Source organism: Myxine glutinosa, chromosome 5 (assembly GCF_964187855.1).
Source record: "Myxine glutinosa chromosome 5, kmMyxGlut1.1, whole genome shotgun sequence".
Taxonomy (NCBI): domain Eukaryota; kingdom Metazoa; phylum Chordata; class Myxini; order Myxiniformes; family Myxinidae; genus Myxine; species Myxine glutinosa.
Genome location: NC_136265.1, coordinates 54301316 through 54319861, shown reverse-complemented (window position 1 = coordinate 54319861; position 18546 = coordinate 54301316). Strand labels below are relative to the sequence as shown.

Here is an 18546-nt window from a genome sequence, read left to right as displayed (position 1 = left end):
TACCAAGTTTCCTGTAGAGCACTCCATTTGAAACCTCGGCAAATGGTAACTGAACTTGGTAACTGAACACACCCTTGATGTGCACAATAACCCATGCAAGAATGGCGGTGAAGATGTGTGGGTGGCTCCTCGTTTATAATGATCAACATCCTCACTCTACACGCGATGTGCGAACGTCTCGGTGAAAAGAGCTCGTTTGTGATGGTTTTCCCAGCACCGAATCCTCACCCCTAGGGAAGTTCCAAAGAGTTTTGATCGTCTCGTTGTGAATGACTCTCAGAAACATTCCTCCTTCGTTTCCTTGTACATTAAGTTTTTCCTAAGATCCCTTTTGTGTCCCACATTCTCTGGATTTCTTCCTCGCCTGAGTTCCCTTTTCGGTGCGTTTTTTCCTTGCCTGAAGGAGAGAATCTGATTTTTCTCAAGTGCCAAATCACCTCCAGACTTGCCACACCTGCTCATCCCATCCAGCCCACTCCCAACTCACCGCATCTTGAGCAACACTGTGCAGGTAAAAAATCGCTTTGTCAACAGCCTCAAAGTGCTTGTCAATTATCATTTACAACATAAAAGCTTTCCTTCCAATCCCAATGAGCTTTGTACAACCCACATCTCTCGACATGCACTTCAGGCGATGTCGTTGCTAAAGAGCCTTGAACGTTTATTACAAAGTGTCCGAAGCACGCCGTTTAATTCCAGTTGCCCAACTCGAACCCTTCGGCGCCAGGCTGTCGAGCCAGGGCTGCCTACACACGGGCTCGAACGCCCACCGGCCAAAGTAAACTTTCCCTTCCCGCAAACTTACTTACTTCCTTCATTTATGTTTAGTCTTGGTGCACGTTTTATTGTCTGACACCCATTGATGGACTGCCATGCTTTCCCAGTTTCCAATGCACGACGACTGTTTCTGGGGAATCCATCCAGTGGAATTTTCTGGTTCCTTTGATGTCTGGTATCCTTGGTGGTATTCCAGCTCATCTGTTGGAGCTGAGGCTTTTGGTGTGTGCCTGTGTGAAACTGCATCTACATAATACGTACATACGTTCACATTCGGCTACAACGGTGGAGGCCTGGGTGGGTATTTTGCTGAACGGAAGTCGAGGCTCGGAGAAGAGCCCAACGCGACGGTCACACCAAAGACTTGAAAAATGGTATGAGCTGCTTCCTATGTTCACAATCGTATCGATATGTTGGCAAATCATAATCTACTCGGGCTTCATGGGCCTAATGGCCTCCTCGTGTGTTGAAGTTCTTCCTTGGTGACGAGATGATGATCACTTCCTATTTTAAAGAAGCGGAGGGAAGAACATGACTGAGTGTAGAATCGCCTTCCTGATTTTGTCCAAAGGAAAGAGTAAAAATGTGATGGTTAATGATACCTGAGTGAGTCTGCCCTGGATGGGCTGAAGAATGAGTAATGATCAAGAGGGCAGGTGCAGCAAGACCACCTGTGTGTGGGCCTAGGATACCGCTAGACCTATGGTCTGCCTGTGGTGGTAAAGGAGTAGGTCCTACACTTCAGCCTCTTGTTTATAGACTTCAATCAGCATCGGGGCCTTGGATGCCACCGCTTCCAGGGGTACAAGTGAGATCTCGAGACACCGACCCACAGACGAGAGCCTGAATCCATGGCATTGTGGATGCACTTAGGTGCTGAGAGAAGCCAAGGAAAGCCATGTCTGCTGGGAAAACCAACATGCTTCCATATATGAGCGGATCAGGAAAGGTCACAGCAGATTGTTTGTACAAGGAGCTCCAAAGACTGCACCTCTGCCAGATTGATGTTGAATGCAGAATTCATTTGGAGAGTTAGCCGTAGGGCTTTACGAAGAGACAGAGTGAATGCTGTGGGATTTTGAGAGAATGAATAACAGTCTAGCGATTGACCAGCCTCAAATATCCTCCTGATGGGCAGACAAGGATGTAGCCAGGCCTGCTCGTCATTGGTGTGAGGCACCGTCTGGTACAGAGTAGTCATCAGCAAGGTGAAACAGACAGTTTTCTCAAGAGGCCGAGGGGTCATCCTGAAAGGGATCGTCTCCAGATTCTTCATTGAGGGACACCAGCCTCCGAGACTGGGGTAGGATAACGGATGTTTTCAATGGCTAATCATTGCTTGCGAGTGTGACGTTTGCAGTTGAGAGGAATCCAGATTCCATTGGCAGAAGGATCTGGCCTGGATTCCAGATGGTGTCAAATGCTCGCGAGATGTCCGGTGAGACTGCCCTGACCCCTCAATTGAGGAGAATGTCTCTGGTGGAAACCAAATCGAAGATCTGATTTTTAAAGAGGTGGAGAAGAGATCGGCCTCGAGATCTACCAAGATTATCGTATCCATTTCCTTGCTGATTATTGGAAGACAACTACAAACCGGTCAGAGGGTCTATCTTCGTGTTCCTCTCATAGATGGAAACCACATCAGCTAGATTCCATTGGAAGGGGAGGTGACCCTTCAACAAGGGCCTGCAGAAGAAGAGTAGTGAAAGAGACACACCTGGACTAGACCCTCCTTTATCGGTGAGAAGCTCACTTGCTTCAAAAAGAGGGAAAAAATGGAGAAAACTTACAAAATAGGAGGAAGTTGGAGCTGGGAGAAACGGAGGATAGGGAAAAGGAGAAATGTGGGAAGTCCAGTTTATGAGGTTAAAAAGGCCTCCCTTATTGTGCATATGGTGATACGCAGATGGTGTTCCAAACTGGTCTATGACTCTATCGTGAGGGTTTACAAACAAGCTTCTCCTAACGAATCCCAGATTCTTACGAAGCGAGAGGAAAGTTTATTCTAGCAAAACGTGTTCCAACATCCATGGGGAGTTGAACTGGCCTTCCAAACCGGACGTCCTCGCCAAGGAATATTGTTGGCGTCTCCATCAGCGGGTTTCCTGCAATAATGAATCAGCGACGTCGTGGAAGAAGCAAGGCACACTCCCTAACTACTCCTCTCTCCCCACCAGGCCTATAACAATGGCTGCACACAGCCCTTCTTGCGATTCCAAAATAGCCAGATCGTTTTCTTTTGGAAAAATGGGGAATGTTGGGGAATGTAAGTGCGAACCCAGACACGATAACCCTCTCTCCGTGTTCAGTATCCGGGTGACTCTTATAGACATTGGCATCAACTGTCATGACCCAGGTCTTGATGACCAAGACAGTTGCAACCCTGTTGGTGTTGCAAGAGTGACCAAGCGGCAATTATTGAGCACAATGTGTCCGAACAACTAATCCCGCTGTGGAGATCGAGTCGACAATTGGTGCAGGAACAAAATTTGCTACAGACCCTCAACAGTGATTGGTTATGTGAAAACCTGAGCACGAAGTGCAATTCAAAATTAATTATATTTCAGCCATTTTGGATTAAAATGGATTTTAATTTTTTTTCATCCCAAAACGGATGAAAGCAATCCTACGCATATGCCAGAATGGATTTCAATATGGTATTGAAGTTGCAAACCTTAAACACACAACACAAGCACGTATGCGACACGAAAAGGGAAAGGAGAGTGATATTAGGCCTCTGCTTTGTATATACAGAGTCAAGGTCATGGAAGAGCTAATCCACTGAAAAGATCAGGATGTAACAGGCCAGAGGGAACAGTAGAGAAAGAGAGGGGACACCAAGAGCTGAGTTAAAGGACAATATAGAGGGAGACTCGGACAAACAATGGGTGTGGGGAGGAATGGGGGGCAGGAAAGGACGCACGGGTTGGACAAGATGGATACAGAAGGAAACTCTCAGGAGGGGAAATTTGGAAGGAGGAGGGATTTGGATGGGGTTGACGAGGGTAGAAAAGATCATGGTTTTGGATTGCGGGCGATCTGAGATGGTGGTGAATATCTGTCTGGAAGATCTGGAGGGAATAATGAGATTGAAGAGGATGTAAAAGTTGATTCCACAGGTGGGGAAAAAAGAGGAACAAATGAGTTAAGGTGAGCAGTGATCCTGGATTTAGATGGTTTCACCAGGAGGTTGTGTGCCCTGCAGAAACCTGTGGTGGAGGAGAAAGCACGGGAAGAGCAGACGGTGCAAGACCAGAAAGGAGGTGGTAGAAAACAGAGACCACGAACCCATCTGTGATAGGAAAGTGATAGGCCCAATAGACAACTTCATCGCGGGAGATTCCAAAAATCTTGAAAATTCTATGCGGGAGATTCCATTGATCTTTTCTTTTCTTTTTTGGTTTATCAATTTTCCAAATTTGGTTTGGGTGTGGGATTTCTCTGCAGAGCGGACATCGAGGAGGGTGTGGCACAGAAATAAAAAGTTACAATCTCTTGAGTTCAGTGGTATGACATGTTTCGACCTCCGGCCAAACTTGCTCACATCATACCTGCAAGGTCGTTCGCACACGTCTAAAAGTCACAGCTTCTCATAGGATGGCTCACAAGTGATTACCATGGCAGGTGAATGACACCAATAAACTAGAACGGCACTCTACAGAGCATACCTCCACCTGGTTGGCCATATCACTCAATGGTGAAGAATCACTTTAAAAATTAAATAATTCTCATATCCGAATCTATATTCAGATCTTCACCAACATCGACACGATTCTTTCTTGTCAGACACCCAACCTGTCCAACAAGTTTCGTCCAAATCAGTCCACAACTTTTTGAGATATCCTGCTATGTATCGTTTTTGGCCCTATCTCCCAATGGTGAAGAATCACTTTAAAATTATAGTAGCCGGATCCGATTCCGGATCTTCACCAAAATCTAATCATTGCGTCCTTGTCACACATGCTACATCTCTGCCAAATTTCGTCCGAACCCGTCCACAACTTTTTGAGATATTCTGTTCACAAACAAACAGACAGACAGACTAGAAATCGGTCAGGGACCGAGGACTTGCCGGAATGTACCTTTTTATAGGCCATGTTGGATCATTAAAAGTAAATAATGACCTCTGCCAAAGTTCAAACGACGTGGGTTCAATCTCTACATGAGAGAATTCCACATAGCTATTTGGGCAGTGTACACGCTAACAGATCGCTGTCTCCATCGATCTTGCCAAGGCCGTAACACCTATCAGCTCAAAATCCTTTTAACTGTTGACTTGGTAGTTTTTACAATGAAGGAAACACGTATCAGGAGTACATACGACATAGCGATTGTGAATGTGACAACTCTGAGGCGTCTTTCGCTTCGCATCACAGTGACGGCGAGCACCAACATGGCGGCTGTAAGATTAAAATCTGGCTTCAAGCCCCCTCACCACCCAAAGCCTTCAACCAGAGATATTAACACGCTCCTCCCCCTTCATTCCCGTTCTTCAAAGCAAAGCGGTAAAAATTGTTGTATCGCCATTATATATTACTAGCAATGGTACCTGCCTTAAGGGCGGGGCTTCAATTGGGGGGTGGGGCTTCAATTGGGAGGCGCAAATGATTTGGTGACCATCGTTTTGGGTGACCTTGAGCTTGACCTTGGGCCTAGAGAGTTAAAAATTGGGCACAGTCTATTCCAGGGCAAGGCAAATATGTGTGTAAAGTATGGCGATGCTATGTGCAACGATATAGACGTAGTACTGCGCACAAACAGACAGACAGACGGACAGACAAACCAACCAACATACTTGCCGGAATCTATTCCGGCAAGTAACAAACAGACAGAGGTGAAAACATAACCTCCATCCACCTTTGGTGGTGGCGGTAACAAACAATTTGGTGATGTTTCTTGTATCGACGGTATTACCCGACACACGTGAAGCGAAAAGTGGGGAGCAATTGGATCACTTCTGTCTGTCTGTCTCTGTCGTCAGTTTATGATCGAACAACAAAATTTCAATTGAATTTTTTTATTTTGAATCCGAATCGGAAAATTAATTAGGAAAACGAACCTGCAGTTTAACAGTACAATGGCTCTGAATTTGGCCCGATCGCGCATACGCAGAGGAGCGACATAATATTTTTACTGTCAGCCTGTTGAGCAGTTAAACAAAATAGAAAATCATTCCAAACAAGTTTGCTTAAAATCCATTCAACTGTTCTCAAGTTATCACATTTTTACCTGACATGACCTGACCTCTGACCTCTTGAGCCCAAAATTTAATCAGTTCATGTTTATATCATTATACATACCTGTACCAAGTTTTAATTTAAATCCCTTCAGCTGTTCACAAGTTCTCACATTTTTACCTGACCTCTGACCTTTGACCTTGGGACCCCAAAATCGAATCAGTTAATCTTTGCATCATTATACGTACCTGTACCAAGTTTGAATTAGATCACTTCAGCCGTTCTCAAGTTATAGACCTATTACAGACTTTGAACCAAACAAGAAGCCTACTGTTTTTAAGGATGTCATAAAGGACACAAACAACAGGCAGGAAGAACCAATGCACCGTGTTAAATAAGGAGGTGTAATAGACGCGGAATCAATGGCGGTAAACTTTCGGAATTTTTTTTCTAAGACTTAAAATCTTCATTTTATTTAAATAGAATTATATCCTTGAACACTGCAGTACACAAATCGTCTTGTTGACACTTTCAAAACCCTTCAATTCAGCCGTACTTAACCAAAATATGACGACATTTTATGTCTTCTCGATCAATCAAATTGACTGCTCGTGGATCCCGCTCATGGCCTTGTTTCTCAAGACAGCGTTGGGGTGTGAACTCTCTCGTTTTTATTATTTGTGGCCTCTCATATAATCTCCATCATCAGCTTCTATGCTGTTCGTCTCATGAGCACTGAATGGTGAATGGTTGTTTGGATGGTCTTGTACCACGCTCTGTATAGAGCGTCGGTTGTGTGGAAGTGGTTTCTTGGTGAGGACCAGGGCTTTGACTGGTCGCCGCTCTGATGCAGTATATAGCCGGGCCAAGACTCGAACACGGGCTGGACGTCTCGAAGGCAGGTGCAAGTACTTCGAGACTATCCTACCAGGCCTAAATGGCAAACGGGGGAAAAAAAAAAAACGAACAAAGCAAGTTTTACATCAGAAATATACTTTATTTGAAAAAAGTGTGTGCAAAAATATATACATTAAATTAACGCATTTTGGAGTAAAGAAAACTCACGAAAATTCAAAGAAACGCACTTCCGCACAACATCCCATACCGCCCAGCCTCGAAGTGCACGTAGTGTCAGGAAGTTTAGTCATGGACTTCAGGTTCACGAACAAACTTAGCCAAATACCACATAACCCACAACTACAGCCATTCATAGGTCATTCGGTCTTTGTTTGACCATTTGAAGAACAGACATGTATCTATAGTAAGGCCCCATATCCGGCATACTGCACACATCACTGCCAATGGGTCCCCAACAACCGGGCACCCAGACATGGACCTCGGGACTTCCACCTGACTTGCTCAGGCTGTATGGGTGAGGGGCGGCACCTATTTCTTAGGTACGCACGAGGGAGGCCAAAAACGAGGAAAAGTTAAAATCGACAGGACAGAGGGCAAGGGAATGTGGGAGAAAGGAAATAACGTTGGCAGGAGAAAGGAGTGTGTGGGGGAAGGAGTCAGAAATTCCTTCATGTTTCCAGAGATTACAATAAATAAATGATCCCAACTAACAAATACAGTCTTTTTTCTTGCGGATCTCTTCAATAACGTTTGTAATCCTTCATCGAACGGCAGATAAATAGTGAGAGAGCTTATGCATACAAAACAAGAAAGAGCAATCAGAGATTGCAGACCCTCGGCAGGACGTGTTTTCAGTGGTGTTTAAGACTTTTGTGTTAAAACAAATATGGCGGCCGAACCACATGACCGATGACGTCATCATTTTTTTTTTCTCCACCAATTTATCTCTAGATTAGGCTCAAGGAATTTCATCTTGATCGGATGAAGTTTTGTACTTGTCGAATTATGATGTCATAATGAAGGCACCTATGACAATATGACATCATTAACAGATGTTATTCCACATGGAGAGTTCTTTACAATGAGCCATGTCTCAATTTTTTTCTACGCAGCGCTTTCGGAGATATAGAGGTGCAATTTTTTTCGGTTTTTCTAAGATGACGGCCGAACCACGTGACCTATGACGTCATAATTATTAAAAAATTCGACAGGTGGAGTTGCACCTATCGTGAAAATTTCCTGTCAATCGGAGCAACGGTTGAAGTGATAACTCATATTTACTCTGTGCAGACAGAGACAGACAGACAAACGGACTCAAATGCAAGACCCTCTCCTTTGGCGAGGGTAACAATGGAATGACCCACGACTCGTCAGGCAAATAGTTCTTCGCTCTTCAATACGATGGAAGATCCACAGGTTAGCGCCCAAAGGTATCGCTGAGCAGCGAATGCAGGCCTTCGGGTCGGCTGCTCAGCACCGCCACTCCGAGTCCAACGCACAACACGCACAGGGACACCAAGGTGAGCACAGCCAGGTGGCCTCCTTTCGGGAGAGTCTTGTCCTGCGGCGCGTCCCCTTTTTGCGGACAGCCGACCACCCCGTGCCCGAACGGAAACGATACGGGCTCACCGACGGGCCCTCTGCACGTGGCCGAACCACGATCGGTGACGTGGACCTTGCGATCTTTGAGCACGTCGACCCACGCGAGGAGGCAACAGTTGAAGGAGTTTCCTCCGATTTTGACGCTCAGGAGGCTGCGGGTGAGAGCGTCGAGTGGCGCGGTCGGGAGGTCGACCAGTGCGTTCTGACTCAGGTCCAAGTACTGCACGGACGTGCGGAACACCGAAGGGGGGACACTGCGCAAATCATTCGCCGAAAGATCGAGGCTCCGCAGCTTGCGGAACGCTGCAAAGTCCAAGCTATCATGCCAATGGAAAGAGACGGTGGTGCGGCGCAGCACCAGTGAGGATAAGGAATGCTCTAGGCCACGGAAGGCCCCGTTCCTTGGCTGCAGATTCGCGTTTTCAGATAGGTCGAGGTGCACCAGGGATGTACCCCGGAAGGCGTCCGTGGGAATCTGTCCCAAGCTGCAATTGCTCAGGTTCAGCGTTCGCAAGCTCGGGGAGTCGAATACGGAGATGCACGGGGAACGCGGAACGAAGAAGCGTGCCGTGCCGCGGGGCTCTCCGTGCGGGGAACACAGAGTCCCGACGGGATTGTGATTCAAGTCCAGGGTGCGCAGGCTGAATAGCGAGTGCAGGGAAGACTGTGGGAAGTGACTAATAAAGTTCGTGCTTAGGTTCAGCTGCCGCAGCGCGTCGAGACCGGTGGTGTCGACATTGTGCAACGAATTCCTCGATAAATCGAGCGACACGAGCGACGGTGGCCTCGGGCGCTGCGGAACGAGCGACGAAGGAGCAGAGACGTTTTCTAAACAGTTGTCGCTCAGGTCAAGTTTCTTGAGGGAAGGAAAGTCATGAAGGAAACCGTCAGGTAGGGAAGTTACAGCATTGTGGCTGAGATTGAGCGTAAGCAGCGAGGAGAGGTCAGCGCCCAGGGTGCCGGAGATGACGACGCCTTGGACATCGTGAAGAACCCGGTACTCTCCATCCTCCTCCATGGCCTCATGAGCGAACGGAGCGTACACATCTCGGCGTGACGTCTTCAGCGTGATGTAATTGTACGCCAGGTCCAGGTGTTGCAGCGCACCGAGACCGTGCAGCCATGGGAAGAAGAAGATGTTGTTGTGGGACAGGTCAAGGGTGCGCAGCATGAACGGTCCTGCACTGTGATCGCTCTGGAAGTGTTCGACATTGTTGCTGCTCGCGTTGAGCACGACGAGGCGCGTCAAGTTGAACTGAGTGAGGCAATGCAGGGAATTGTAGGCCAGGTTGAGTACGCTCAGGTACGGTACGACGGAGAAAGTTCCTTCCTTGATCTCGAATAGCAGATTCCTCTCCAGGTGTAGCTCGCGGAGTCCCGGTGCGCCACGGAACATGTCCGGGGACAGGCGCAGGATCATGTTCCCACCGAGGTGCAACGTTTCCAAGGAGGAGAGGGGCTCCAGGAAGCGGGCGACGGCCTCTTCGTCCAGATCGTTGTACGACAAATCGAGCTTCTGGAGCGACCGGAGGGACCGGCTGAAAGCACGTGCGTTCGAGGCGACGTGCTCCGCGGAGCCCACGTGGTTCTGTGCCAGGTCGAGCACGCGCAGCGCCCTAGAGGAGCCGAACGTGCCCTCCTCGAGGTGTTCGAGCTCGTTGCCGCGCACGTCCAGCGTGACTAGCTGAGTATAGCCGACGAGGGTTTTCACGAACATCTCCGAAATACGATTCTCCGACGCGTCCAGGTGCAGCGTGTCCGCAGGAAGCGTGTCCGGTACCCCGTGGAGGTCTCTCCTGCTGCACGTCGCTCGGCGGAGGGTCTGCGTTCAGAAAAGGAAAAATGAAGTCTGAATTATTTGGCATTCATTGTGAACATTTCATGTACCTAGAGGGTGACACGACCCTAACCCAAACCCTAACCCAAACAATACGTCGCTCGGCGGAGGGTCTGCGTTCAGAAAAGGAAAAATGAAGTCTGAATTATTTGGCATTCATTGTGAACATTTCATGTACCTAGAGGGTGACACAACCCTAACCCAAACCCTAACATGTCGCTCCGCAGAGGGTCTGCGTTCAGTAAAGGAAAAATGAAGTCTGAATTATTTGGCATTCATTGTGAACATTTCATGTACCTAGAGGGTGACACGACCCTAACCCAAACCCTAACCCAAACAATACGTCGCTCGGCGGAGGGTCTGCGTTCAGAAAAGGAACAATTAAGTCAAATTATTCTGCAGTCATTATTTTCAATGAAGCCTGGTGTTGGCTTAGCGGTTAGGGTGCCGGCTTGAGATCCTAGGATCCTAGGTTCAAATCCCGGTCGATCGCTGAATTCATATAACCGCCAGGGGGGTTGACTCAGCCTGATCATCCTTCCGAGGTCGGCAAATTGAGTACGGGATGAATGATCCCGGTGTGTACCCCGGTTTAGAATAGGTCCACTGTATCCCTGTGCATCTTAAGAGGCGACTAAGGGTTGGCGTAAGAAGGGCATCCGGCCATAAAACACATTGCCTCAAACAGGGAACCATGATTGTCATGGGGCCTGCAAGGCTAACCCCCGCTATATCGGGGAAAAATGGCCTTAAAACGATCATTCATTCATTGTGAACATTTCATGTACGTAGGGGGTGAAGGGGGCGACAAAACACCAAACTCTAACCTTAACCCAAACCCCAACACGTCGCTCGGCGGAGGGTCTTCGTTCAGAAAAGGAACAATGAAGTCAAAATTATTCGGCATTCATTGTGATCATTTTATGTACGTAGAGGGCGTAGGGGGCGACAAGTAAATGGACCTCAATTTATATCAGATGTGCAGGAAATTGGAGGAGGAGGAGGACAGCGACGACGTGAAGCTCCTGCCATTGTTTCATGCTCTGCCTTGTGTCAGAGTGAAGTACATTTTACAAACTCTACTCATAGTAATAGTTTAAGTAATTAAAACAAAGTAATTGGCGTTTGTCTGGGGGTACATGGTAGTCTCACGAGTCGTGAGACTAACAAAACACGGCGGATAAAAAAAAATGGAGAGCACGCTTGTAGCACGGGCAGATTAGACAGGAGGCTTCGGAGCCATCTATTCATGTTTTTATGACGTAAGCAAATATGGCGGAGCTTTTGACCACCCCCGCGACATGCTCTCAATTATTTCCTCTTCCCGCACTGCTTTCGTCCCCATTTTCACGATTCGGTCTGCAATGCAAAATGTGCGTACGTAATAAATCGATGGGTCCCTCGACGTTTCTTGGGAAGGAAGGTGCACCCGTCTACTTATTACGTACTTGGTGAGGGTGAGGTCCACGGAGGGTGATCAGTGACAACTGACAATATTCCGTTGTATAGTATATCATACAAATGGCATCGTCCAATTATAATTGTGAGAAACGATACGGATGGACGGGATGGTAAATACCGAGTACCACGGGGAGTACCTCCCAGTTGAACGAACGGCCTGGGTTCGATTCCCGAACCAGACTACATGGACCGTCTGATTGACCGAACTCGAACCCAACCCGAGATATAGCAACCGAGAAGGCCTTGGGGACCACGTGACGTCTATCTACTAATCTACTTATTACGTATCAAAAAGGACAGAAAATTTGAGCTCCTCTTCCCCCACATACACTTTACCCTCTGATGTGAATACTCACAATGGAGCAGCCGCTGGAGTGCAGTGTAGTCCTGGTGGTCCGGGTGTCATTTTCTTTGGGTCTGAAGGTCGCTCTGGACCGACACTGCAGCGACCAAAGCAGCGCCGAGATCAGGACGAGTCGCATCTTGCAGCGAGGCCTGCGAGACCGGGGATGGGTCGTGGGTTAGTCGTGGTCCGCGATGTTAGTAGTGACCGTCAGGTCGCACGTGCTCCGTGCACGTGGCACAATTTTGGCGCGTAAATGCGCGCGCGGCCGCAGTACTTACGGGGGACGAGGCGGCGCAGAGGGTGATGGAGACCCCCCGGGTTAACCCCTGGACCTTCCCGGGAGTCTTACATGGTGCACTCGCTCGATGTTTGCGGAGGTTCCCCAACGCCGCATTACACCTCCTCCTCCTCCTCCTCCTCCTCCTTCCCTCGGTCCTTACGCACGTTGCCCTCTTCAGCGGTGCTTGTCCACCCGACCACCTCACATCGCAGACCGACCGCGCCGACGCGCACTCTTTTCCGTTTGTTCGCTATTTAAAGGCGCTCAAATGACGTCACGCCACGAGAGGCGGGGATTCCTCGGTTTTTTTTCCCCCCACAACGTGTATGCACGCCTGCCTATCCATCTGTCTGGACTGTGTTCGATTCGGGTCTCCCGACCAAACTGAAGACCGCCACCCTGGTGAGTCGTAGGGGTGGGGGTGGGGGGGGGGGGGCGCGTTACAACATGTCACGGTACCTTCTCGAAAAGAGCAGGCCCTTGTGCTCCTGTACCCTGTCCACGGCGAAGGTTCAGGCTGATGGGCACCAGCACCACGATACCCGGGATCATTCATTACCTTCGCAAAAGCGGAAGGTTATGTTTTGATCGCTGTGTATTTATTTGTATGTCTGTGTGTGTGTGTGTGTGTGTATGTTATTCGCATAACTCAAAAAGTATTCAACCGAATTGCATGAAATTTGGTGGGATGATTGGTTATTATACGGGACACATTTGATTAGATTTTGGGAGCAATCGGGTCAAAGGTCAAGGTCAAGGTCACGAAAAGGTCAAAACTGTTCACTGTTCTGTTCCCTACACTCCCATGCCAAGTACAGAACAGTAGCTGCGGCGAAGGTATGCGCTCTACCGAGTGCCCGTTCTAGTTCATCTGGTAATGATGATAATAAATTATTAATGCACGTAAAGTTACGTACATAATAAATATAAGCTTTATGGTTATAAGCAAGCATCACCGACCTCCTGCTGGATAGAAACTTAGGATTTATTTAGTTATTATATGGACGCATTTACAGTTTTTACGTAAATTTTCATTGAAATTTTTATTTCACAGTTTACAGTTATATAAACCAGCGTGAATCGGCGCGCTCCGCACGCCTCACCACACGTCGTTTCAGAGGGGTAGGCATATTTGACCATTTCGGTGTATTTTGGGTCTTCATTGTGTTTTGGGTCTTCAGGGTCTTTTGGATCCTCTGGGAATTTAAGGGTATTTTGGGTCTTCGAGGTCTTTTGGGTCTTTGGTGTCTTCAGAGGCTTTTGAGTCTTAAGGGTCTTTTGTTTCCTCTGGGTCTTTGAGTATTTGGGGTGTTTTGGTTATTTGGGGTATTTAAGGGTCTTTTTGGTCTGAAGGGTCTTTGTGGTCTTCATGGTATTTTGGGTCTTCTGAGTGTTTTGGGTCTTCTGGGTGTTTTGGGTGTTTTGGGTCTTCGGGGTGTTTTGGGTCTTCGGCGTGTTTTGGGTCTTCGGGGTGTTTTGGGTCTTCGGGGTGTTTTGGGTCTTCGGGGTGTTTTGGGTCTTCGGGGTGTTTTGGGTCTTCGGGGTGTTTTGGGTCTTCGGGGGGTTTTGGGTCTTCGGGGGGTTTTGGGTCTTTGGGGTGTTTTGGGTTTTTAGGTATTCAGGGTCTTTTTGAGCCTCACGGCCTTGAAGGGTATTTTGGGTCTTTGGGTGTTTTGGGTCTTCGGGGTCTTCAGGGTATTTTGGGTCTTCAGCAGTCTTGGTGGTCTGAAGGGTCTTGGGGGAATTGAAAGGTCGTCAAAGGTCTGAGGGTACACACAATTAACACGCAATTCATACAGCAGTCTTAACGCAATTAAGAGGGTCAATTAAGAGGGTGGTATTTTACTTGAAGAAGAAGAAGACGTTTCGTCGCATATCTATCTATAATTCCAGTAATCTCTGTGTGTGTGTGTGTCTGTCTGTGTGTTTGTTTGTCTGTGACCGCTGTTTCTCGACAACCACGGGTCCGATATACTTGAAACTTGCCAGGTATATTGCTGGGGACCCGAGGATGTGCCTTTTCAAGGTTTCATATTAATCGGACAATTACTTACCGAGATATGTCCAAAAAACGCTTCAACCAATCAGAGAGCAGCGAACTAGCGCGTGTGCCGAACGTGGCGGACACACTCTGCCTCGGATGGCACATTTGAGAGCGTATTCATTTATTTCACGTTTGCAAACTATGTTGGCGCTATGTTGGCGTTAAACGATGTTTTAAAACTAATAAAAACGAATTTGCGATTCATTCGCTTTCCTGCGCGTTTGTGTACGCGATGGCGATTGCTTTACCAAACTCCGGAAGCCGTTCGCTTTGGACCAAACCATTGCATGTAAATAGAGGGGGGGGTTCTGTGGTCGTTGCGAATGGACCAAACCATTCATGTAAATAGAGGGGGGGGATTGTCACTGTACTCGCAAGCCGTTCGCCGTTCGCTTTGGCGTTGCGAATGAACCAAACCATTTCATGTAAATAGAGGGGGGGGATATAATTTTAGATAGATATATAGTACGGGCATATATATAGTACGGGCATGCCCTAGTAAACATAACGACGTGCATCACCATATACGTTTGCTCGATTATAATAAGATTACAATTTTCAAATGCTACATATCGATGAGGGTTTTTTTTTTTTTTTACGAACGCGTTTATGGTTATTTACATAAATTTTCATTTACGGACGTTTTTTCTTTTTTTCATTTACAGACATTATTGTCATGTTTACTTCACAGTTTACTTACAGTTATAGAAATTACAACTTTCAAATGCTAGATATCGATTGAGGTTGCTTGTTTTTTACGGAAGCGTTTTGGGTTTCTAACGTAAATTTTCATTTGCGGACTCTTTTTTTTGTTCATTTACGGACATTATTGGCATGTTTACTTCACAGTTTACGGTTATAAAAATTACAATTTTCAAATGCTAGATATTGATGGACTTTTTTTGTTTGTGTATTTTTGTTTTACGGAAACGTTTACGGTCATTTACATAAATTTTCATTTACGGACGTTTTTTCTTTTTTTCATTTACGGACATTATTGTCATGTTTATTTCACCGTTTGCAGTCATAGAAATTACAATTTTCAAATGCTAGATATTGATTGAGGTTTTTGGGGGGGGGGGGGGGGTTACTTATGCGTTTACGTTTTTTTAATGTACATTTTAATTTGCGGACGCTTTCCGACAGTTGTAATTTTTCCCAGTGTACCGGCTTCGATGTCCGTCGGCAAGCCAAATATCAACTTCAACTTCAAAATATCAACTCTAGGTACCGAACATTAATATCAGTAAGTCAGTCACTTACTGGTTAGAAAGAGCTTTTTATATTATATATGTATACGGTATACATACATACATACATACATACATACATACTTACATACATACATACCGTATATATGATATGCAATAAATATATGGCACTTATTGACACGTCGATTTTGACAGAATGTCCGAATAAAAGTCCATTGTTCCCGTTGTTTAGTCGGTAGGGTGTCGCCCCCTGGTGCTCACTTGGTAGTCATCCATCCCATTATCGTGGAGGGCTTGGAGTAGTTGTGGAAGTCGTTTAAGGTGGATCTTCCGGCTGGATTGCTCCTGGCTTCGTTACGGCAATCAGGGAAGGAATTTGGAATCTGGCCACAATACCGGCACACAATGGCCTTCTCTTTATGAAGGATACCGTGTGATCGTTCTTGGGTCATCAGCACTGGAACCTGAGTTATCTTGCTCAAAGAAATGTGGTTGGAATTGGTAAGATCGATCTTCCAAAATAAAGGAAGAATTGTCCGAACCCAACGTGGGGCTATTACATGCATGGTCCGAACCCCATGTGGGACTATTACATGCATGGTCCGTACTCGACATGGGACTATTTCATGCATGGTCCGAACCCGACGTGGGGCTATTACATGCATGGTCCGAACTAGACAAGGGACTATTACATGCATGGTCCGAACTAGACATGGGACTATTGTATGCATGGTCCGAACTAGACATGGGACTGTTACATGCATGGTCCGAACTAGACAAGGGACTGTTACATGCATGGTCCGAACTAGACAAGGGACTATTACATGCATGGTCTGAACTAGACATGGGACTATTACATGCATGGTCCGAACCCGACGTGGGCCGATTACATGCATGGTCCGAACTAGACATGGGACTATTACGTGCATGGTCCGAACCCGACGTGGGCCGATTACATGCATGGTCCGAACTACACAAGGGACTATTACATGCTTGGTCCGAACTAGAAATGGGACTATTACATGCATGGTCCGAACCCGACGTGGGCCGATTACATGCATGGTCCGAACTAGACATGGGACTATTACGTGCATGGTCCGAACCCGACGTGGGCCGATTACATGCATGGTCCGAACTACACAAGGGACTATTACATGCATGGTCCGAACTAGAAATGGGACTATTACATGCATGGTCCGAACCCGACGTGGGACCATTACATGCATGGTCCGAACTAGACAAGGGACTATTACATGCATGGTCCGAACCCGACGTGGGACTATTACATGCATGGTCCGAACTAGACATGGGAATATTACATGCATGGTCCGAACTCGACGTGGGACTATTACATGCATGGTCCAAACTAGACAAGGGACTGTTACATGCATGGTCCGAACTAGACATGGGACGATTACATGCATGGTCCGAACTAGACAAGGGACTATTACATGCATGGTCCGAACTACACAAGGGACTATTACAGGCATGGTCCGAACTAGACATGGGATTATTACATGCATGGTCTGAACCCGACGTGGGCCGTTTACATGCATGGTCCGAACTAGACATGGGACTATTACGTGCATGGTCCGAACCCGACGTGGGACCATTACATGCATGGTCCGAACTAGACATGGGAATATTACATGCATGGTCCGAACTAGACAAGAGACTATTACATGCATGGTCTGAACCCGATGTGGGACGATTACATGCATGGTCCGAACTAGACAAGGGACTATTATTACATGCATGGTCCGAACTAGACAAGGGACTATTACATGCATGGTCCGAACCTGATGTGGGACTATTACATGCATCGTCCGAACTAGACATGGGACTATTACGTGCATGGTCCGAACCCGACGTGGGACTATTACATGCATGGTCCGAACTAGACATGGGAATATTACATGCATGGTCCGAACTCGACGTGGGACTATTACATGCATGGTCCGAACTAGACATGGGACGATTACATGCATGGTCCGAACCCGACATGGGACTATTACATGCATGGTCCGAACTAGACATGGGTCTATTACGTGCATGGTCCGAACCCGACGTGGGACTATTACATGCATGGTCCGAACTAGACATGGGAATATTACATGCATGGTCCGAACTAGACATGGGAATATTACATGCATGGTCCGAACTAGACAAGGGACTATTACATGCATGGTCTGAACCCGATGTGGGACGATTACATGCATGGTCCGAACTAGACATGGGACTATTACATGCATGGCTCGAACTAGACAAGGGACGATTACATGCATGGTCCAAACTAGACATGGGACTATTACATGCATGGTCCGAACCCGACGTGGGACTATTACATGCATGGTCCGAACTAGACATGGGAATATTACATGCATGGTCTGAACTAGACATGGGAATATTACATGAATGGTCCGAACTAGACAAGGGACTATTACATGCATGGTCCGAACCCGACGTGGGACTATTACATGCATGGTCCGAACTGGACATGGGAGTATTACATGCATGGTCCGAACTAGACATGGGACTATTACATGCATGGTTCGAACTTGACATGGGACTATTACATGCATGGTCCGAACCCGACGTGGGACTATTACGTATTACATGCATGGTCCGAACTAGACATGGGAATATTACATGCATGGTCCGAACCTGATGTGGGACTATTACGTGCATGGTCCGAACCTGATGTTGGACTATTACACGCAATGAGCAAAGCATGACAGGAACATGACGGTGTATTCACATTTATTTACATGTCTTTATTACATTCAGTTTATTGTGCCATTCGTCAAGCTCGACTTAAACAGGTAACCTTGTTCGAGAATATGAGATTTTTCATTTACAATATCAGCAACCTTTGACCCCCCCCCCCCCTCCTCAACATATCAATAACCTATGAACTCCCACCCCATTATACTTTACATATATGCAGTCTGGT

At 47.0% G+C, this 18546-nt stretch overlaps 2 protein-coding genes across 3 annotated transcripts in view; one reads left to right on the top strand and one right to left on the bottom strand.

Annotated features, from left to right (window-relative positions):
- LOC144892275 (uncharacterized) overlaps positions 1–18546 on the top strand; it is a 341101-nt gene that overhangs the window by 138658 nt on the left and 183897 nt on the right. The window lies entirely within an intron of this gene.
- On the bottom strand, positions 5785–12554 carry LRRC32 (leucine rich repeat containing 32). 2 transcript variants are annotated; one of them, XR_010984512.2, is made up of 4 exons: positions 12337–12554; positions 12069–12207; positions 8177–10236; positions 5785–6887 (listed from the first exon to the last, which is right to left on the bottom strand). XR_010984512.2 is itself a non-coding variant. In XM_078778079.1 (3 exons), exons 2-3 carry the CDS (start codon positions 12192–12194, stop codon positions 8230–8232), a joined length of 2133 nt encoding a protein of 710 aa, XP_078634205.1. In that variant the 5' UTR covers positions 12195–12207; positions 12338–12554; the 3' UTR covers positions 6931–8229. The 2 variants fall into 2 exon arrangements, 1 of the variants encoding a protein (XP_078634205.1); XM_078778079.1 differs by lacking the exon at positions 5785–6887 and having other exon boundaries at positions 6931–10236; positions 12338–12554.

Excerpts from the sequence above, each read along its gene's own strand:
- LRRC32 (XM_078778079.1), bottom strand. The coding sequence starts at position 12,194 with ATGCGACTCGTCCTGATCTCGGCGCTGCTTTGGTCGCTGCAGTGTCGG. Across the intron at positions 10,237-12,068 it reads ACTCCAGCGGCTGCTCCATT|ACCCTCCGCCGAGCGACGTG; the intron begins GTGAGTATTCAC and ends TTCTGAACGCAG.